General features: G+C 33.2%; 1 protein-coding gene across 17 annotated transcripts in view; it reads left to right on the forward strand.

Annotated features, from left to right (window-relative positions):
* ARL6 (ADP ribosylation factor like GTPase 6) overlaps positions 1-24,120 on the forward strand; it is a 62,106-nt gene that overhangs the window by 2,990 nt on the left and 34,996 nt on the right. For all 17 annotated transcript variants that reach the window (XR_007407965.1, XR_004811713.2, XR_007407968.1 and 14 more), the window contains 4 exons: positions 22-171; positions 7,269-7,330; positions 7,771-7,839; positions 11,837-11,931. Coding sequence is in view for 5 of the 17 variants with exons in the window: in XM_035710075.2 (XP_035565968.1) it covers positions 49-171; positions 7,269-7,330; positions 7,771-7,839; positions 11,837-11,931 (349 nt within the window). In the remaining 12 variants the exon portion in view is untranslated. The remainder of the gene's footprint in view (positions 1-21; positions 172-7,268; positions 7,331-7,770; positions 7,840-11,836; positions 11,932-24,120) is intronic.

Consider the following 24,120-nt stretch of genomic DNA (forward strand, 5'->3'; position numbering starts at 1 on the left):
CTTTTACTTTCTGACTTGCAGCTGGTTTGGAAATATTTGAATCACATTATGGGATTGCTAGACAGACTTTCAGGCTTGCTTGGCCTGAAGAAGAAGGAGGTTCATGTTTTGTGCCTTGGGCTGGATAATAGCGGGAAAACGACAATCATTAACAAACTTAAACCTTCAAATGTAAGTATCTTTGTTACATGCTTTATGTATTTTCTGCTAGAGAAACTTAATATAAAGAATTTTTTTGTTTGCCCTCATTTTATATAATTGTGTTATGAAATCCTGCTTGTAGTACCTTTAAGTAATAAATGCCAGTCAGCCATAATTTACAGTGTATTTTATGTAAGTCTTGATTATTTAAACTGGAGTATTTTCCAGATGTGTTTTATTCTAAAAAGATCCTCACAAATGTGCTGAGTTTACTTTTAGGTAGCATTGCCTTCTTTTTTGTTCCCTCTTCACAAGAGAAACCAAACAAAGGGAATGGTGAATCATTTTTATGGGTTCAGTGGATAATTAGACAGATTCCCAGGAGTGTGGTATGCATATCACTAGTAATAAGCAGAATGACTTTGAGTCATTTAACTATATGAACATATAATTTTAAAAACTGAAAAAAAATATGTAAAGCTAGCACATTTAACACGTGGTGTGTAAGTTAAAGTTAAGTTCTGCTACATATAAAGAAAACCCACATAACAGTGGACTAAAAAAGATAAGAGGTTTCTTTTTCCATTATCTAAGTCCAGAGGAGGTATTCCAGGGCTGATAAGGCAGCTATGTGGTCAGGCATGAGACAGGCAGGCATCTTCCATCTTTCTGTTCTGCTATTCTCAGTGCCTGGTCACCTTGGTTAACTGCATTCTAAGTCACAGAGAGGAGAAAAGAGCAAGGTAAAAGAATAGGCCTTCTTGCTAAATAAGCCCTCTTTAAAGAGCTTACCCAGGAGCACCAGCTAATGTGTAACCCTAGGCAACACACAGAATAATGCCCTGGAAATAAGTGTATAGAATTTCTTCTAGTAAATTATAATATTTAAGAAGAAAATGTGGTTAAACTCAGTATTATGTGGAATTGGCCACTTGTAATCTTGGAAATATCTGCTACCTTTTCTGGAAATTTGGTAGAATCTATGGGCAAAGGAGTTCATATAGAGCCTAATGCTGAAGCTTAGAAGGTAGAAGGCAGATCCTAACTTACATCTCATTGGCTACCCCATCTGTAAATGAAGCTGGATATTTTTTAAAGTAAGGCATACCGCTGCTTCCAAAAATTATAGGGGTCCTATAAGTATGGAAGAAGAGGAGAATGGATATTGGGTAGACAACTAACATTTACAGTTGTAAATACACTTATTTAGGTAAAAACCATTAGTGAATTAATGAAAAATGTAGAGTGAATAAATAACATAGACGGAGCAAAAAATAAGCCGCTGACATTTTTAATGGCATAATGGCTAGAAAATGGGAAATATTGCTCCTAAATCTGATAGTTGCCTGCAAACAGTGTTATAGTTTGGGCAGAATAAGCAGCCCTACTACTCCATTTTCTCAGGCAGTAGCTTCGGTTTAGTTGGACATGGGTTGGAAATTGCAAAAACTCCATTATTTTTTTTCTTGCCATTATTCCTTTCTACATGGATGAGTTTACCAAATAAGAACAACTAACTGCTGGTGTATTTTCAGTTGGGAATTAGTGTGAGGCAGCCAGGATTAGAAGCCCAAGATGGATTTGGAAGGCAATTTAGGTGTTTTAAGGAGTTCCCCAGCTGAGTTGGGAGTCAGCTAGGTATACATGCTGAAGTCAGGCAGAGATCAAAAATAAGAGCTTTATTTAAAATATTGATTTTGGAGGGCAAGACTTAGGTCTGTTCAGAGGAGTTGCTGACACTCTATTGTATTGAGATTGACCTCCCAAAATTTTGGGGTTTCTTCCTTGGGGAAAGATACTACTCTTCCAGGTTTATTGCATTGCTAAGGTCAGATGAGATTGCATGCTTTCAATAAGCATGTGGCACTGAAAGGAGAGAAAGAGTTGAGAGAGGCAGAACCAAGAAAGCTCACTTCCATTTCACAAACTGAACAGTCAAAGGAATAATTTTTTACCCATGGAAAGGAATAAATTGGAGGAGGGGAGATAGAGAAATATGGAGTATCATTTAATGAAGTTTTCTGTATATCAAGATAGAGAAAAAGAAGATAGGAATTCCCCAATAAGGAAAAAGACTAGGCTAAAAATCCCGCTTAGAATCTGTCTCCTGATCTAGGTGATCATAAGAAATTTCTTTATCAGTCCTTAAGAGAAAGATAAAGCATCCTATCCAGTTGGATGGGGTCCAGAATTGAACTTAGAGAACAGTGAGTATATGTTAAAAGTAGAACCAAACTCAATTGTGCCTGCATCTATAATCAGTATTGTGGATCAGCTGTCAGCAGATGAGTCTAGGCTAATGTTTAAGAAACTCAGTGACTGGGACACCTGGGTGGCTCAGTGGTTGAGCGCTTGCCTTCAGTCCAGGGCATGATCCTGGAGTCCCAGGATCGAGTCCCGCATCGGGCTTCCTGCATGGAGCCTGCTTCTCCCTCTGCCTATGTCTCTGCCTCTATCTCTGTGTCTCTCATGAGTAAATAAATAAAATCTTAAAAAAAAAAAAAAGAAACTCTGACTAGTGACCTGAATTTCCATAGGTAAAGCTATCAGCAGTAAGTGAGCAAGATTATAAAGAAGGTTCTTTTTAGGTAAGGGCTTGTTGTAACAGAGGTGTTTACATTTTTCTCTACTTCAAAGAATTGCCTCAAAAGTAAAAATTTTTTGGTTTAACTAGTTTTGAACCAGGGGAGGCTATTGATTAAGTGTCTCGATGCTTGATTTCGACTCAGGTCATGATTTCAGGGTCATCCTCAGTGTGGAGCCTGATCCAGATTCTCTCCCTCTCTTTCTCCCTCTCCCTCAATACACACTCTTTCTCATAAATAAATAAATAAATAAATGAATGAATGAATGAATTTAAAAAATCTTAAAAAAAATAGCCTCAAATAAGTACAAAATGATTGAAGTCAGAGCCACCATTAATAGTCACAAAACAAGTGCCCCATGCTTAGTTGGTTAAGCATCCATCCAACTCTTGATTTCATCTCAGATATTGATCTCAGTCATGGTCCCATGTCATGGTCTGTGATGAGCATGGAGCCTGCTTGGGATTCTCTCTCTACCCCCCCTCCCTCTGCCCTTCCCCCACCTCTTCCTCTCTTAACAAAAAGTAGCCACAAAATGGACCAGTCCCCCAGTGTTTCTTATTCTCAAATTGGCAGAAATAACAGCCAAGAAACAAAATAGAAATTACAGTCTCTTCTTCCATCATCCCCAACAGTATAGTGATCTGTTCTAAGACCTGGTTATCACCATAGGAATAATCTTTGATATGGATGGAAATAGCTTTCTTCCCTGTAGGAGGATGTACTTTTGAAGACACCTTATTTTTTAACCTACTTACAGATTTCTTTTTTTCATAATTTCTTTTGTCATTTCTAGGGATTTGGGGTGGAAAGGGAAGGAGACAGCATGTGCTTAGTCTGTGATCTTAAAATACTCTAATAACCCCCTTTCAGAGTGATCTTGTGACCTATTAACACTGTCTAACATACCATATTAGTCAGGGAAAGCCCCCAGGAAAACCTGGGTACACAGCCAATAACTAAAGTTTTTTTAAATTAACCTTCCATTGCCTTCCAACATCCCTGTCTCTCTGTTACCTCTGGTGAATTGTGGAACTAGCCTAGACTTGATATAGGTCTATTTTAAGGGGATCACCTACTTTCTGACACGACTTCCTGAGACTTAATCTTTAGGCAACTATCCTGTCTCCACAGAACAATTGAACTCTAGATCCTGAGAGCACAGTAAGTTGCTTTGCCTTTCTTTTTTTTTTTCTTTTTCTTTTTTTCTTTTTTCTTTTTAAATTTGGGGCTAGTAGCCAAAATACCACTTGAAATAGAATTTCTTAAAGACCCTTAAACCTCTTACACAGGACAGCTATAACAGTTGTTTCCTGCATGTATCTGAACTTGTGAGCTTACATCTACTATTAGTAACATTATTTTTAGTAAATTAAGTGAATTATGGAAATCTACAATGCAAAAAACATTTATAAGTCCATTTTACAGTTATGTCTCTTATTTTCTGTGGATAAAAATCAGTTTCTAGATCACTAGATACTTCCTGGTCCCAAACTTGCTTTACGCTATCCTAACACTTGTTTATTGTCTATTGTCAATGTATTGAGGTTGCTGATGTTTTCTACACTGATAAGTGAGGATGGGAAGGCATTTTAATCTGATCACTTAAGAATCTGGTCTTAACTGTATTTTCTTAGAGATACACTCTGTAAGTACCTTTTTTCCCAATTTCTGTTACCCCCCTTTCCCAACATGAATGCTGTTGTACTACCATATCATCCAGATTCATATTATTTAAAATAGTCTAAAATTATCCTGCATATTTAATCAGTAGCTTATTTATTAATTTTTTCCCATTATAAATTTAAATTCCTTAAGGGCATAGATCTGATATTGTTCGACATTAAATCCTAAGAACCTATAATATTTTGTGGTATATAAGTACATTTTGGGATGAATGCACTGTTGGTGATTTTTTAAATTTTCATTTTGGGGCAGGGAATGATGATTGATGGTATATCAAGGATATCATTTTTAGCTGACTTATTGAAACTAACCAAATAGGATCTTCTCTCAGAAATCCTGTTCTATTCTTGTTTATGTTAGTCTGTCCTTGGGCTATCTTAGATAGGCTGTTCCACTTAGGTAACAATTCCTACATTCTTTGCTTGCTTTGTACCATTCCCTGACCAATTTAGAGAGGGAACAAATGTATTTTTCCTAGATAGAGCAGAGGAAGATTAATGTTGGAGATCATATTTTGGAATTCTCTAGAGGAAAATGAATCCCACTTGAATGTAGAAGTACCAGCTCACATTCCTTGGTTTATCCTGACTAATTTGTGGAATTCCTTCTTTCTAATTGTTCCATTAGAACTTTAGAAGTAATGGGAAAGGGGCACCTGAGAGGCTTAGTCACTTAAACATCTGACTCTAGATTTCGGCTCAGTTCATGATCTCAGGATTGTGAGGTCAAGCCCCATGCTTGCCCTGGGCATGGAGTCTGCTTGAGATTCTCTCTTTCCTTCTCCTCCTCCCCACTCACATGTGTATGTTCATGCATTCTCTCTCTCTCTCAAAAAAAAAAAAAAAAAAGACAAAATCATGGAAAGAAAAGAAAGTTAATTAATTTTATCTTTAGTAAGTAAAACAGCAAGTTAAAACAGTTTGTGAAGATGGGTGATTATGAAGAGGCTATGCAAATGTTCTAATTACAGTTCAGTGATGATAGGGCTACTATTTTTAGGTATATTTTCTGAAATTTCTTTAAACATTTTAACTTCCTCACTTTTTTATTACTCATATTTTTTCCTAATAGCAATAGCTGATGACTTTATCACAATTGTGATCAAAATAAAAAATCAAAACAGTAGGGTATTTTGGGACAATAAAAATTAAGAGACTATTTCAAAGTTTGTTGTGCAATGTAGAAACCCTAAGGACTGAGGCAGGAATCCAAATGGCAGGAAATAAATTGTAACATAAAAAGAAAGATATTTTGGGAAGAATATAGGTAGCTCATAGGATGGAAAGAAAACTAAATAAACAAACTTCAGAAAGGCAAAACCAGGCATCTCTAGGGAGACCTTTTCACTACTACATTGCTACTAAGGTAACTAAGCTCCAGAGACTTTTCAGCTTGTTTCTTTTCATTTGAATTTTAAATTTTCACAAGTAGAATATCAAATTGAACATAATGGTGTGAGACAATTTCTTTTCTACTCTTGTTTTCACACAAGAGCAACATGATGAACTCAGGGATTTTTGTTTTGTTTTTTAAGTTACACATTTGCTATATGGAGAAAATTGGAAAGAGACTGAAATCAGTGAAAGTATACTTAGGATATTTGTTGAGTATCTCCTATGGACCAGACACTGTGTTGAGTATTTTGCATGCGTTAACTCGTTTAATTCTCATGATAACTTTGTAAGTTAAAGATAATAATAGATTTCACATTTGAGAAAACTAAAGTTTGAAGTTGAGTAATTCATCTAAGGTAGCACATTAACAATTAGGAGTAATTAGAAGGCTTTTGTAATAAAGCAAGAAATGTTAAGGACCTGAACTAAGTAAGATAGGACCAATAAAGTTTAGAGAATGTTTATATAAAAAAATGTAAAAAAAAAAAGGAGGAGGCAGGAATAACTTGTAGGTTATCAGAAAGTAGATGATGTTTTTTATTCAAAAGGAGGAATAGTTTTGATGGTGGAAGTGTTAGGAGACATTGGATACTTGTCAGTTTAAGGCATTTCAGTTGTCCTTGGGACTTGCTCACAGGTATCTTGCTGTACTCTTGCCCCCTTGTAATCTTCTCCCCACACACAATTCCCCACGTCTGCCTTCAAGGCTCTCCTGCTCTTGGTTACATGTAGCTCTCTGCCTCCTTGATACATTTGTACACACACAGGCCTTCTACTTTTCCTGAGTGACAAATTGCTTCTTACATTGGGGTCATACTGGCTAATTCCTGTGACTAGAATGTTCTTTGCCAACATCTTTTCATGGTATTTCTCCTTTTTGATATTCACTCTTGCGTCAGATGTCAACTTCTCAGAGAGGCTTTTTTGCAGCATCTCTCTTCCATGACCCATACCAACCCTCCTCCTCTGTGGCCTCCCATCCCCAAATCACCTTTCACTGTACTTATCACTTTCTGAAACCATGTTCATTTGCAGTTTACTTGATTATTGCTGTTTACTTTCACTAGATACGAAGCTCCTTGAAAGCAGGGGCCATATATATTCTCCATCTAGACATGAGAACAGTCCCCAGTAGCATATGTAAACTCAGTGCATAGTGTGAAGTCCTGCGTGTGAACTCCGAGTGACTCATCAAACCACTTCAAGGTTGTGGTAACTTGCAGCAAGCCACAAAATGTGAATTACGACATATACATCATACAGATCCATAATTAGTAAACCTTAGAGTTCCATGAAGAATTCACATCCAGTGATCTCACTGCAGAAATTATAATTTTGTTTAATTCTGTCATCCCTTTGGTGGCAAATTTCAGAATGGCAATTTGGATGCTTTTTTTTTTAACCTGAGGAAAAATTCATCTTCGGTAATTGCAAAATTCTCAATGTATCTTTTCTCTTAAAGGCTCAATCACAAGATATAGTTCCAACCATAGGATTCAGCATTGAGAAATTCAAATCCTCCAGGTAATTCACTTTATTACACTTGTGACTAAGAAATTGTGGGCAAAAGATCATGATAATATTAGATCTACCTAGTTATGCCTTCTACTCTTAGAAAAAGTAATTTGTTGTTTCAGAAGTCCATAGATGTTAAAATATTTGTACCACTACCTTTGGATTATTTTTCAGAATTTAGAGTTTAGACAAATTTTTATAAATATCACTAGCAAGGAAAACATCTTTTTATATATGTTATTCATTACAAAATCATATTTATATTCCAAAAATTTATTTTATGGGACTTGTACTTGAAAAATTGGCTCAAGTTGAATATTATATATTCAAGGGTGGTTTCTTTGAAAACAATTTAAAATTTTAAGTAAAAGTAACACCTTAAGTTAGTAGATTATAATGTAGTCATGGTTTGTTTTGTTTTGTGTTTTTCTTTTTTTTTTTTTCTGTAGTTTGTCTTTTACAGTGTTTGACATGTCAGGTCAAGGAAGATACAGAAATCTCTGGGAACACTATTATAAGTAAGTATGTTTATAAATGTTGGCTAACTAGAGGATTATATTTTAAAAACAATAATGATTAACAAATAAATCCAAAGGATTACATGAGCTAGGTTGTAATACTTATTTTTATATCATTTAAGCTCATTTTCTAATTTTAAAAAAGTATAATCATACTTCATATTATTTCTTAAATGCTTCAGGCCCTTTATGAGCTTGTATCTTTGCATATGCTTTTGTTTGTTTTTAATGCTCTGTTCTGTTTTGTTGCAGTTTAAGGTTAATATAGTCATGCTTTAAGATTAAGTTAAAATTAACTCAAAAGTCACCTCCTCTGTGAAATTTCACCATTTTACCCAGGTGTTTTGTCCTCAGTATTCACATGGTACTTGACCATACTTCTTATGTCTTAAAGTCATGTACCATAGCTGCCTGCCTAATAAGGGTGTGAATTCTTCAAGAGCAGAGATTATTTCTTAGATTATTTCTTCAAGACCAAGTACAATGCTAGACATATATATTTATAAATATAAATATTTATTGAATAAATTTAGTTAAAATAACAGTACCAACAGTTGATCCATTTGTTCTACAAGCAATTCTAAACAAGATATTTTTCAGCATATGCAAATAAAAGTGCTCACTAATTACTTCAGAGTAAGAACTGTCAAGTTACTAGAACCCAAATTATTATACCCTCTCAAGGTTTGCATCTGTAATTAAAATGAATTCATTAACTTTTAATATTACTATTAATATAATAGTATATATTCATATATACTATCATCATATAAAAGCAATGTAACTTTTGGAGTCTGAAATTTATGAGTATCCCTTGACAAAATGCCCTTTTGTCATTATGAACTCCCGCCTTGAATGGCAGTGCGGTGACTGCCAGATCAGATTTTAATTTTTATTGAATAACTGTTTCCTGCTAATGTGGAAACAAACATTGTATTCCTTAGATATGAGCCAAAGGAGATTTTTTTAAGATATTTTTTTCAATGAGTGTTTTAATAGACTGAAGTCCTATTTAAATCGTATAAATCCAGAGGACCTCTCCTCTGAGGTACAGAAAAAAAGAGTTCTTCAGATTTGAGAGTCAGTTTGGTAAAGGAAAAGTGGCATGTTTATGGGCTTGCATTAAATTCTCTGGGGAAATGTGAAGTTTTTGTTTTTGTTTTTTAAGGAAATGTGAGTTTTCAGTATAGAATTTTTTTATTTTTCCTCCAGTTGATAATTCTTTTTTTAAAAATGCATTTATTTTAGCTACTTTTTTTTAAAATGACATTTATTTTGGGACGCCTGTGGCTCAGCGGTTGGGCGTCTGCCTTTGGCTCAGGGTGTGATCCCAGGATCAGGGATCGAGTCCCACATCAGGCTCCCTGCATGGAGCCTGCTTCTCTCTCTGCCTCTGTCCCTGCCTCTCTCTCTCTCTCTCTTTCATGAACAAATAAATTTAAAACTCTAAAAAAATAAAATAAATAAACTGACATTTACTTTAATTACAGATAACAAAAATGTATAGAAAATAGCTCTTTAAAAAAAGGAAACATCTCTGATTTTAAATCTTTTTTCTTCAAAATCTTTTTGGAAAAAGTTATGTAGGAAAACTATAGTTAAATTGCAGGTTGAAGAGTGAATAAAGTTACTATGGAGAAGTCTACAATCATAGTAAATTTGTATCCTGTATCTATATTTTTCTAATTATGAAAGAACAGGTGCATTTTAATGCATTAGACTGAAAGAGGCTAAAAAAGATCAAGTGTCTATTGGCAAGATAAGTCACTCTTACGGTGAGAATATATATAACATCTTTCTCAGGGAAATTTACCACTATCTTTTAAAATGAAAAATGTAAAAATAATAAATAAATAAATGAAATGAAATGAAATGAAAAATGTTCATGCTCTCTAGCCATCATTTTGCTTCTTGAAAAGCATCCTATGACTAGCACTAATGGGCAAAGATATACATAGAAGAATGTGTGTTGGACACTGTTTACAATAACATGTCTCAATTATAAAAAGAATACTACTCTTAACACAAATATGTGCTTAGTATATACAGAGAAGAAAAAAATTTAGTGGAATGTGCACTAAACCATTAGTAGCATTTGTTTTTGGAACAATAAGATTATAAGAGAAGTTTACTTTGCATTGGATATGATTCTATAATGTTGACTATTATGCGATTATTGCATATTATCTTTATGATACGAAAAAGTAGTAAAGTATAAAATATAAGGAGTACACATTTTTTAATATTTGGAAAATATAGAAAAGAATAAAAAATCTTTTCTATAAATCTCACTACAATAAATTTACCATTGTTAATCTTTTTTATGTTTTATTTTGAAATATAAAATATACATGTTACATAATTGTGAAAGGCGTCTTCTAAATTATGTACCATATATAGTTTCATATCCTGCTTTTTCAGTTAACATACTATGATAAGAGTAAATTAGGAAAACATACAGAGAATATAACTAATGACTGCTTATTATTTTTTCATATGCCTGTGCCTATTTTTTAATCATTCTATTTTTGGACAAAAGGCTATTTTCAATTTTTGAAGATTATAAATTCTTTCAGGTAGCACATCTTGCTGCATAAATCTTTGAATCTTTGTTATAGTTCATGCTTTCTTAGAATAATTCCAGAAATAAAATTACTGGCTCAAAGAGATGGAACATTTTTAAAACTGTTGGTAGATATTTCCAATCAGATCACTTTCTATGGCTACTAGTAATGTATGGTGATAATCTATGTTCATTTCTTTTTTTAAATGATAGAAGGAAACAGTACTAAAAAGTTGTTTTATTTTTATATTCATGTGATTACTAATGATATTGAACTTCTAAAATCTTAATTTATGACTGGAATAAGTGATTCCCAAAAATAAGGTGAAATGTCCAATAAATATATGAAAAGATATTGAACTTTACTAGCAATTAATGAAATACAGTGTAAAATAATATGCTGTTGGAGTGGCAAAAGTGGAAAAAATGTTAAGAGTCCTGCTGAAGAGCAGGTGGGAAAAGTGCTTGTAGTGTAGTATAAATTGATAAAGCATTTCTGGAATACAGTTTGTCAATGTTTATCTAAAACTGTAAATTTTGTATGTATTCCTAGAAATTCTATTCCTAAGAACAAGCCTTGGGGCATCAGAAAATTTAAAAAATGTATTTAGGAGGATGCTTGTTCCAAAGTTTTTTACAATAGTGAAGATTAAAAATCTATTAAGGCTATAGTATTTGATGACATGCATATCCATGCAATGGAATACTTTATAATCATTAAAATAAAAGTTCAGAGAAAATCTGATTTTTTTAAGTGCCACTGTGATCTCTAAGTGAGTAGTTAAGCCAATTCAGTGGCTGGTTATCAGCTTTAAAAAAATCAAATAGAATAAAATAAAAGCTATTTGTAACTATTATTATTATTTCCAGAAACTTATTTCAAATACAGTTAACGTATACTTGTGTGTCTACTGCATCTTAATGTAAAATAGTATTTCTTACTATGGTTATGGTAAAAAAAACAATATTTGAGGAACACTGATGTAGGGCTTTAATGTTTCGTATAAAAGTAGTTCAAACTATTCTGCAGAAAATGATTAAGGAAATGTATATATATATCAGAAAGGCAGGGTGTAAAACAGCAAGATTCTATTTAAATACAAATGTAAGTACTCATATATGAATGTATATGAATATATATGTCAAAATTTATTTACTCCAAAATATTAATAGTGATTGTATAATAGGATTATGGTTTTACTCATAATTTTTTTAAAAATTATGAAATAAGTCATTAATGATGAAATAAGTCAATTACTATATTATCAACCGAGAAAAGTTATTTTACATGAAATATGACTAATGGTAATATATCAATTACTCATATAAACTAATATGAAATGAAGAGATAATATACACTTTAGGAAATACAGATGAATACTAAACATGGAAAAATGTATGAATTTATCTCTCATTTTCTCATTCCTTATACAGAGAAGGACAAGCCATTATTTTTGTCATTGATAGTAGTGATAGATTAAGAATGGTTGTGGCCAAAGAAGAACTTGATACTCTGCTGAATCATCCAGGTATGTGTGTGTCTGTAATATCTGTGCTTTAAGTTTACATAAGATAAGTTACATAAGATGTTTTGTTCTTTGGTGTTGGCAGAGTGTTACTTATATACGTAATTATCTCTTACTTTAAATTTTTGAACTCTTTAATTGAAATATACTTAACATACAGTGTTATATTAGTTTCAGGTGTACAATATAGATGGTGTAGTTACCATCTATACATTAATGACTACATACTCCCCTTTGTTTTTGACTATTAAAATATAGTAATTATGCAGAATTTACATTTTTACCTATAGTACTGTGTATTTTTTACATTTCAAAGCTTTTTGCAGTGTTTTCCAGGTCCCCAACCTTTATTTCCCCCAAAACAAAAATGTTCTTCTGATTGCATATATGTGATTACGCAGCATTTCTTACATATTTATTCTGAGAATTCTTCTAAAATAGATCTTTTCTATTTTTAAATTTTAACTGGCAGCCCTACCTCTTCAAGATACCAGTATTAACAATTAGGTATTTTTTCCACATTATTATTTACTAAAATGGGATCATATTGTCTGCAGTCTTCTACATCTACCTGTTCTTAGAGAATGCTAAATGAGGGAAATCCTTTCAAGTCAAATTGCATATATGCAATTATTGTTTTTAATGGTACCTAATATGCCATACTATGAGTGTACCACCATTTATTCTGTCATTCATCTATTAATAGATACTCTTTTTTTCCTCCACAATACAATTCTCCGTAAGTATTGTGGAACTCTGCATTTCTCTTTTTTTTTTTTTTTTTTTAAAGATAAGGAGCAGTGATATACAGGTTTGTTTGTTTGTTTTTTAAGATTTTATTTATTTATGAGAAACACAGAGAGAGGCAGAGACACAGGCAGAGGGAGAAGCAGGCTCCGTGCAGGGAACCCAATGTGGAACTTGATCCCGGGACTCCAGGATCAAGTCCTGGGCTGAAGGCAGGCGCTAAACCGCTGAGCCACCCCGGCTGCCCGTCTAACTCTACTCATCAGAAGTGATTTAAGTGGTCTTTGTGCTATGACTTTTAGGAAGAGGTAATGGTTTGAAAGATTTGTTAGGAGTAGAATGGAAATAGTGTCAGGCTTTCTAAAAGCTCTTCCTATTTAATCACAATAACTGGTATTTTTATTGGATACTCGTAAGCTTATTCAAGTATTTGGGGTAATAATTATCTAGTCTGTACTTTTTATGTGACTTTTTCACTAATCTGGGTTATCTAGGTTGAGAATACATTTTTGATTATGCACTCCCTTTGTGTTAATCCACTTTCTCCTCAAAAACTGTTATAATGTTGACCAATAAAATGAAATGATTCCTACAAATCAGCTTCAAATACAATGGAAACCTTGTTTTTTTCCTCAATTGAAGCCTTGTCCAAGTAAGTTATCTTTATGTATTGATGCATTTATTTTTGGGAATAGATTCCCAAAAGAGGATATTTCAGCTGAAGTGAACATGAACTTTAAAATTTTTTTCGTTTAATTTTACTTTTTTACTGAAGTATAGTTGGCACACAATGTTATATTAGTTTCAGGTGTGTAATACATGACTTAACAGTTCTCTGCATCCTGAGGTGCTCACCATGATTAGTGTAGTTACCATCTGTCACCATACAGAGTTATTACAATATTGTATTCCATATACTGTACTTTTTATCTCAGTGATTTATTCATTTTATTACTGGAAGTTTATACCTCTTAATCCCCTTCACCTATTTCATCCATCCTCCCCATTCCATCTCCTCTGGCAACCACCAATTCTCTCTATGAATTTTTGTTTTTCTGTTCATTTGTTTTGCTTTTTAGACTCCACATATAAGTGAAATCATGGTATTTGTCTTTCTCTGTCTGACTTATTTCACTTAACAATAATACTCTCTAGACCTATCTACGTTGTCACAAATGGCAAGATCTCGTCCCTTATGGCTGAGTAATAATCAGTTCCTTAACGCATCTTATCTATTCATCTAATGATGGATAAGTTCCATACTGTAAATAATGCTGCAGTACACATAGGGGTGCATATATCTTCAAATTAGTGTTTTTGTTTTCTTGGAATGAATACGCAGTGCTGGAATTACCAGTTTGTATGGCATTTCTAAAAATTTTAACTTTTTGAGTGACCTCCATACTGTTTTCCGTAGTTACTACACCAGTTTGCATTCCCACCAGTAGTGCATGAGGGGTCCTTTTCCTTTATATTTTCCTCAGCACTTGATTTTTTTTTTTTTTTTATTCTGGGCATTTTTGACTAGTATGAGGTGACATCTCACTGTGATTTTGATTTGTGTTTCCCTGATGATTGGTACTGAATATCTTTTCACGTATCTGTTTGCCATCTATATGTGTTTTTCAGAGAAATGTCTATTCAGAACCTCTGCCCATCTTTATTTATTTTATTTATTTAAAAAAAAATTTTATTAGAGTTCAATTTGCCAACATATAGAATAACACCCAGTGCTCATCCCGACAAGTGCCCACCTCAGTGTCTGTCACCCAGTCCCCCGCCCCCCAACCTCCCTTTCCACCACCCCTTGTTCATTTCCCAGAGTTAGGAGTCTCTCATGGTCTGTCACCCTCACTGATATTTCCCACTCATTTTCTCTGCTTTCCTCTTTATTCCCTTTCACTATTTTTTATATTCTCCTAATGAATGAGACCGTATAATGTTTGTCCTTCTCCAATTGACTTACTTTACTCAGCATAATACCCTCCATTTCCATCCACGTTGAAGCAAATGGTGGGTATTTGTTGTTTCTAATGGCTGAGGAATATTGCATTGTATACATAGACCACAGCTTCTTTATCCATTCATCTTTTGATGGACACCGATGCTCCTTCCACAGTTTGGCTATTGTGTACATTGCTGCTGTGAACATCGGGGTGCAGGTGTCCTGCCGTTTCACTGCATCTGTGTCTTTGGGGTAAATCCTCAGCAGTTCTGCCCATTTTTAAATTGGATTATTAATATTTTTTGGTGTTGAATTGTATGAGATCTTTAAATATTTTGGATATTAACCTCCTATCAGATATATGATTTGGAAATATCTCCTCCCATTCAGTAGATTGGTTTTGTTGATGGTTTCCATTTTGTTGATGGTTTCCTTCACTGTGTAAAAGCTTTTTAGGTTAATGTAGTATCGATAGTTTATTTTTGTTCTTGTTTTGCTTGCCTGAGGAGACATATCTAGAAAAACATTGATACAGCTGATGTTTAAGAGATTACTCTGTCTTCTTATAGGAGTTTCATGGATTTGGGTCTTAGAGTTGGCTCTTTAATCCATTTTGAGTTTATTTTTGCAGTGGTGGAAGAAAGTAGTTCAGTTTAATTCTTTTGCATGGTCTAGCACCATTCATTGAAGAGACTGTCTTTTCCCGTTGTATTTTCTTGCCTACTTTGTTGCAGATGAATTGATCATATAAGCATGGATTTATTTCTGGGGTCTCTCTCTCTGTTTCATTCTATATGTCTATTTTTATACCAGTACAATACTGTTTTGATTACTATAGCTTTGTGCTTAGCTTCAAATGGGGGATTGTGATACTTTCACCTTTAGTCTTCTCAAGATTACTTTAGCTGTTTGGAGTCTTTTGTGGTTCAACACAAATTTTAAACTTATTTGTTCTATTTCAGTGAAAAATACTATTGGTATTTTGGTGGGAATTGCATTAAATCTGTAGGTTGCTTTGGATAGTATGGACATTTCAACAATATTAATTCTTCCAATCTGTTTGCATAGTACATTTTTCTATTTGTTTGTGTTGTCTTCAGTTTCTTTTATCAGTGCCTTACAGTTTTCAGAGTACAAGTCTTTCACCTCCTTGGTTAAGGTTATGCCTAGGTACTTTATTCTTTTTGATGCAGTTGTAAATAGGATTGTTTTTTAAATTTCTCTTTCTCCTGCTTCATTGTTGGTATATAGAAATACAACAGATTTCTGTATAACAATTTTGTATCCTGCAACTTTACTGAATTCATTTATTAGTCATCATTGTCTTGTCCTAATTTTAGAGGAAGAACATTGTTTTTCACCACTGAGTATTATATTACTGTGGGTTTTTCATATGTGGCCTTATTATGTTGAGTTATGTTCTCTCTAACCTCTCTTGGTTGAGAGTTTTTATCATAAGTTGATGTCGTATTTTGTCAAATGCTTTTTTGCTTTTATCTTTATCCTTCATTTTGTTAATGGGGTGTGTCATGCTGATTGATTTGCTAATATTGAACAGTCTCCACATCCCTGGAATAAATCCAACTTGACTGTGGCATTTGATCCTTTTAATATATTATTGAGTTTGATTGGCTGGTATTTTGTTGGGGATATTTGCATTTATATTCATCAAGAATATTGGCCTATAATATTTTTTAGAGTGTTTTTGTCTGGTTTTGGTATCAGAGTAATGCTGGCCTCTTAGAATGAATTTGGAAGATTTCCTTCCTCTTCTATTTTATGGAATAGTTTGAGAAGGATAGGTATTAACTCTTCTTTAAATGTTTGGCAGGATTCACCTGTGAAGCCCACTGGTCCTGGACTTTTGTTTATAGGTAGTCTTTTGATTTTTCATTGAATTTTGTTACTAGCAATCAATCTGTTCAAATTTTCTATTTCTTCGTGTCAGTCTTAGAAGGTTGTATGTTTCTAGAAATTTACCCACTTATTCTAGATTGTCTAGTTTGTTGGCATATAATAGCAATCAATCTGTTCAAATTTTCTATTTCTTCGTGTCAGTCTTAGAAGGTTGTATGTTTCTAGAAATTTACCCACTTATTCTAGATTGTCTAGTTTGTTGGCATATAATTTTTCATAGCAGTCTATTATAATCCTTGGTATTTCTGTGGTATCAGTTCTTCTCTTTCATCTCTGATTGTATTCACTTGGGTCCTTTCCGTCTTTTTTTCTTGATGAGGCTGGCTAAGATTTATCAATTTTTTAATCTTGGTTTTATTGATCTTTTCCTGTTGGCTTTTTAGTCTCTGTTTCATTTATTTCCACCTGGAACTTTATTTCCTCCCTTCTAGTAACTTTGGGCTTTGTTTGTTGTTTTTCTTTTTCTTTTAGGTAACAGATCACATTATCTGAGGGTTTTTTGTTGTTGTTTCTTGATGTAGGCCTATATTGCTATAAATTTCCTTCTTAGAACTGCTTTTATGAGGGGCACACTTGAGTGGCTCAGTTGGTTAAGCGTCAGACTCTTGATTTTGGTTCAGGTCATGGTCTTGTGGATTGTGGGAAGTGAGCCCTGTGCTGGGCTCCACACTCAACGGGAGTCTGCTTCTTTCCTTCTCCCTCTCCCTGTGCCCCTCTGTGCATACTCACTCTTTTTCTCAAATAAATCTTAAAGAAGAATTCTTTAAACAAACAAACAAACTGCTTTTGCGGGGTGCCTAGATGGCTCAGTTGGTGAGGTGTCTTAACTCTTGATACCATTTCAGGTCATGATCTCAGGGTTGTAAGGTCAAGCTCTGCATCAGGCTCTGTGCTCACCACAGCCTGCTTGAAATTCTCTCTCTCCTTTTCCCTTTGCCTCTCTCCTGACTCATACTCTGTATCTCTGTCTCTCTAAAAAATAAATAAACAAAACTCTTTAAAAAATTGCTTTTGCTATTTCCCTAAAATTTTGAATCACTGTGTTTTTATTTTTATTTGTCTCTAATTATTTTTTACTTCCTTTTTTATTTTTTTCATTGACACATTGGTTGTTTAGCCTCCATATATTTGTGTTTTTTTTCTATTCACTTTCTTGTAATTGATTTTTTTGTTTCATACTGTTGTGGTCAGAAAGGATGCTTGATATGATTTGAGTCTCTTTAAATTTATTGAGACTTGTTTTGTGGCCTAACATGTGGTCTGTCTTGGGGAATATTCAATGTATACTTGAAAAGAATATGTATTCTGCTGTTTGGGGATGGAATAAGCAGTATAAATCTGTTAAATCCATCAGGTTAAATGTGTTCATTCAAAGCCATGGATCAAAGTTCCTTATTGATTTTTGTCTAAAATATCTATCCATTGATGTAATGGGGTCTTAAAGCCCCCTACTATTCTTGTACTAGTATTACTTTCTCCCTTTTTCTCTGTTAATACCCACTTTATATATTCAGATGTTCCTATGTTGGGTACATAAATATTTACAATTATTATAAGCCTCTTTTTGGATTGATTTCTTTATCATTATGTAATGCTTTTTTCTTTGTCTTTTGTTACAATCTTTATTTTAAAATGTATTTTATCTGGTATAAGTACTGCTACCCCAGCTTTCTTTTGTGTCTATTTGCATGGAATATCTTGTGTCATACTCTCATTTTCAGTTTGTGTCTTTAGGTTCTGAAGTAGTCTCTTGTAGGCGGTAGTATATAGATGGGTCTCATTTTTTTTTAATCCGTTTGGCCACCCTACATATTAACTTTTTAAAATTGATGTATAAGCTCTTTACAGTCAAATGCTTAGATCTTAAGTATATAGTTCAGTAATTTTGACAAACGCATTCACTCATATAACTACACTGCCTATCAAGGAACAAAATTTTCATTACACCAGAAAGTTCTTTCACTCCCTATCCAAATCAACACTCCACACCTTGTACCAGAGAACTAATCTGATTTCTATCACCAGATTAATTTTGCCTATTCTACAGTTTCATGTAAATGAGGGGGAAAGCACATATATTTTTGTGCATAAGTTTTTTTATTTGACATAATGTTTTGGGGAGTCCCTGTACTGTTGTGTGTATCATTTGTTTATTCCTTTTATTACTATGTAACATTATATTGTGTATATATACCACAGTTTGTTTATCCAGAATCCTGTTGATTGTTTCTAGTTTAGGGCCATTATGAATAGACCTGATGTGAACATTCTTTTAAAAGGATTTTTTTTAAGGATTTTATCTATTTATTCATGAGAGACACAGAGAGAGAGAGACAGAGACAGAGACATAGAGGGAGAAGCAGGCTCCATGCAGGGAGCCCAATGTGGGACTCGATCCCGGGTCTCCAGAATCAGGCCCTGGGCAGAAGGTGGCGCTAAACTGCTCAGCCACCCACGCTGCCCTCTTTAAAAGGATTTTGTGGACATGTTTTCATTTCCCTTCAAAAAATTCCTAGAAGTGATACTTTTGGGTCATAGGATAGATGTATGGGTGATAGGTATTTAAGGAAATTGCCACTTAATTTTTCTAAGTGGTCATACTACTTTACATGCTTAATAGCATAAATGAGAGTTCCAGTTTTCTGCATCCTCTCCAGTGATTGATGCTGGGTTTTTTGGTGTTTTTTTTTTTTTGTTTTTTTTTGTTTTTTTTCATTTTAGCTTTACTACTGAGTACATAATAGGATCTCATTGTGCTTTTAATTTGTATTTTACTGTTGATTATTAATGTTGAATATTTTTGCATATTCTATTGGCCAATCTTGTACATTCTCTTATAAAATGATATCTTTTTAAATCTTTTGCCCATTCATTTAATTTGTTTTGTCTTCCTATTGAAATTTAACATTTCTTTATAAGTTCTAGATAGAAGACCTTTGTCAAATATATGTGTTTTGAAGATCTCTCATCAGTTTGTGGCTTGCCTGTTTATTTTCTTCACAATATCTTTTAGTGAACAAATGTATCCAATTCTGATGAAGTATAATTTATCAATTTTTTTTCTTTTAATACAAACTTACTATGTACACTCTAAAAAATCTTTTCCTACCCTAGGAATACTAACATATTCTATATATGTGTGTGTGTATATATATGTTATATATATTCTATATATAACATATTCTATGTTTTCTTCTGGAAGCTTCATAGTTCTAGATTTTGCATTTAGGCCTGAATTAATTTTTGCCCTTTTTTCTTACAGATATCCAATTATCCCAAAGTGCATTTATTGGAAAAAAATTTTTTCACTGAATTACAGAATCACTTGTTTTCACAGTTATTGAATTTAATTTGGCTGTTTGTTGTACCTATTTCTGGACTCTGTTCTATTCCATTGATCTCTGTTATGTCCTTTAACATTTGTCTTGATTACAATGGATTTATAATAAATCTTGAGGTCATATAGGATAAATTGTCCAACCTTGGTCTGCTTTTTCAAGACGATTTTGGTAGTTCTAGGTGTTCCGTATTTTAAATAACTTTCAAAATTGGCTTATTAAGTTTTTTTTAAAACCTGAGATTTTATTTTGATCGTATTTGGGGATGGTTGACATCTTAACAATGGATTTAACACTGAATGTTTCAACTCATGAGCATGGTATGTCAATTCATATGTTTATGCTTTTCTCAATTTCACTGTCTTTTACGGTTTTCTGTAGAGGTTTTATACATCATTCATTCAACTTATCTATAAGTTTTTTTATTTTTGAAGCTACTATAAATAGTATATTTTATTTTATATTCTAGTGGTTCATTGCTGGGATGTGAAAATATTGACTCTGTATTCTTGGAGGTTGTTAAATGCATTTATTCCATTAGTTTTTCTGTAGATTTCTTAGAATTTTCCATGTATAAAGTCAACAACAAAAATTCTATTTCCTTTTTAGTCTTAATTCCTTTTATTCTTTTTGTTGTCTAATTGCACTGGCTAGGACCTTCAGTACAATATTGAATAGAAATGATTTTGTCTTGTTTCTACTTTCTTCCTGCCCTAAATCCTGGTGCTTGCTTCTCTTCCTTACTATTAAGTGTCCTTTGTGGCATTTTTCCCCCCAGAATAGGGCAGTTTTTACTGCATTAAAAACCTGCTCGGGTGGATATCCTTTTTCCCCAGGAATTTTCTTAATGGCATCTGGAAACTGCTGTCTTTTGGTTGGCAGAAGTGTTTCTCCTGCTGTCTTGACAATTTTTAAGCCAGACCTTTTTCTAAAATTACCAAGCATCTTTTATAAGCATTAAATTCTCCATGTTCTTATTCCTTATGTTCATATAATAATTTCACTTTCTCCTGAATCATGTTAGAATCTATAGGTATACCTTTCTTAAAGCAATCCTGCACCCACATAAAAGTTATTTTCAGTACAAGATAAAAAGGTATTTCCTGAGAAGTGCAAGATTTTCACACCTGCTGATGTAACTGCAATAATAGCTTCGTGAATTTCCTTTTATTTTTTCATAATGGTCCTTACATTGGGTTCATTTATCTTGAAATAGTGGGCATCCACAGCTGCAAACCTCAATCTATGGTACATATCAAGCAATTTTAACTTTGTTTTATAATGTCATGACTTTTCTCCAGTTCTTAGGAACACTTCCAGCATAACTGATGGCACTTTGTATGGGTCCCATGGTGTAATTCAGGATTTGCATTGTTACACAAAATAAGATGAAAAAATATGTGAGAACTTTGAGAGAGAACTTTTACTGTGATGCATGATTTATTGGGGAGAACTGCCCACCTAGCGATGATTAGTATCACATAGCATTTTAAGCAGATACTTCTAACACTTGAGCTCACTGCAATAGCTATAGGAGATGACTATGAAATTATTATAGTGGTACAGTATTACTACAGTTAATTTTATGCAGTTATGATTTAATACTGCATATTTACATTTGTTTATATTTATCTCAACTGTGAATGCTGCCATATTTGGTCTATATGTGCATAAGTATTGATAAATTTTAACTTTTTATAATTCGTGTATTTTTTATCATAGTAAATGATGAAATCGTCTCATATCTATATGTATTTTATACATTCATGAGATGCCTAACTCTCAATTTTTCTTCAGTGTTTCTTGGCTTCATGATTAGTTTACGGTTTCTATCATTATCATTCATCCACTGATAGACACTTATATATGTGTCTGTATCTTATTCCCATTCTTTTCATTTAATATTTTACCACTAAGTATGCTGCTCACAAGGGTTTGCTTATATCTTTATTGGGTCAAGGAAATTTTCTGTTATTCCTAATTTTCCAAACGGTTCCATTATAACCTTGGGTTATAATCTACCAAATGCTTTTTCTACATCTATTACAATGATAATATTGTACTGTAGTCACATATATTAAACCAAACCTACATTTCTGGGTTAAACCTCATTCGACCACTGATTATTAACCTTTTTATATATCATTGAATTGGATATGCTAACGTTTTTCATTAAAATTTTTTTGTTTTTGGTCTCAAGGTTTTCGGTTTGTAACTTTTTTTAAAATGCTTTAGTCATCAAGGTTGTAGAGGCTTCATAAAATGAGTTGGAAAATATTTACTCTTTCTCTTTTTATTTAATTTTTTGGATTGGAGAGAATTGATATTATTTTGTCCTTAAATGTTAGATAGAATATATGAATGAAGCCATTGGGTTGGGATTTTGTATGTGTGTGGGAGTTAGAGGGACTGAGAATCATGAGTTAAATTTCCTTCAATGATAAGTATTGTATTTCTCCTTGCGTTACTTTTGGTAATTTTTAAATTTATGTTGTCAAGTTTATTTACAGTATCCTCTCACTATCCTTTAAGGTCTATAAGATCTGTGTATCTTCTTTCATTTCTAATGTTGATCATTTATGTTTCCTCCATTTTCCATTTTTTCTTGCTCAATCTTCTAAGTTGTTTATTGGTTTTATTAACTTTTTAAGAACCCTGGCTTTGTTCATTTTTTCTGTTGGTTTGTCTTTTTAAAATTGTTGATTTTCATTGTTTTATTATGAATTTTCTATACTTACATTGTGTTTCATTGTAAGTATAGAAAATTTTTAGACGGAAGTGGAAATCGTTGATTTTAAATATGAGCATTTAAAGAAGTACATATTCTCTAAGGATTTAGTTACATGTCACAAATTTTGATATGATTGTTTCCTTCATTATTTAGTTTGAGGTATTTTCTAACTTGTGAATTCTTTTTTGATCCTTAGGTTATTTAGTAGTGTGATTTAATTTCCCAAATATATGAGAATTTTCTAGGTTTCTTTTTTATTGCTTTATAACTTAATTCCATTTGATGGAATAACATATTCTGTTTGATTTCACCCTAAGAAATATTGGGCCATCACATATGGTCTGGCTTGGTGAATGGTCCATCTGCAGTTAAGTAAAATATGTATTTTGCTGCTGTTGGATGAAGGATCTATAAATGTCAGTTGATAGTATTCACCTCTTCAACATTCTTACTGATTGTTTTCTGTTGTATCAATTTCTGAGCAAGGAACCTTGAAGATCTACCTATTTGTGGATTTCTTTATATTTCCCTTTAATACTGTCAAAATTTGCTGTATCTATTTGGAAGCTTATTAGATGCATATACAGTTTAAGTTGTTTTGTCTTCTTGAGTGAGTGACACTTTCATAATTTTTGAATGTCTATATTTTTCAGAGAGGCAAACCAAGAGACTGACTCTTAACTTATAAAGAAAGAACTAATGGTTTCCAGAGGGGATCTGGGTGAGGGGGAAAGGTTAAGTAGGTGATGAGGATTAAGGAAGGAACTTGTGATGAGCATTGGGTATTGTACGGAAGTGTTGAATCACTATATTGTACACCTGAAACTAATATTGCAATGTGTATTAACTGGAACTTAAATAAAAACTTTTTTTTAAAAAGCACTGACATATAATAAACTGTACAGAGAACAACAACAAGAAATGCCTGTCTTTTTCCCTTCCTCTTGAATGCTACTTTATCTGATAATAGTGTAGCCATGCTCTAACTTTCTTACATTTAAATGTATGTGTAATACATTCCACCCTTTTCCTCTCAGCTTGTTTGTGTCCTTATGTTCAAAGTATGTTTCTTGTAAACCTCATATGGTTGTGTCTAGCTTTTTTATCCATTCTGACATTCTCTGTTCCAGGGTAAATTCTAGCTGGACTAAATATTTAAATGTAAAAATCACACATTACAGCAGTAGAAGAAACTATGGGCGAAGTTTAAAATAATGCTGGGGCAAAAGAAGGTCTTTCCAACTATAACACAGAACCCAGAATCCTAAAAGAAAAGATAAATTTGACTGTGTGAAAAGTTTTTAATTACAAAACAAACCATGAGCAGTCAAAGGCAAATGACAAGCAAGGGGGGAAATATTTGCAGTTTATATCATTGCTGTAGGACTTTCTTCTTTACTGCTGTGGTGTTCCTACAAATCAATAAGAAAATAAAAAACTTAATTGAATAATGGGTGGAAAGCCTGGGTGGTTCAGTCAGTTAAGCATCTATCTGCCTTCTGCTCAGGTCATGA

The sequence above is a fragment of the Canis lupus genome, chromosome 33 (genome assembly GCF_003254725.2).
Source record: "Canis lupus dingo isolate Sandy chromosome 33, ASM325472v2, whole genome shotgun sequence".
NCBI classification, from domain to species: domain Eukaryota; kingdom Metazoa; phylum Chordata; class Mammalia; order Carnivora; family Canidae; genus Canis; species Canis lupus.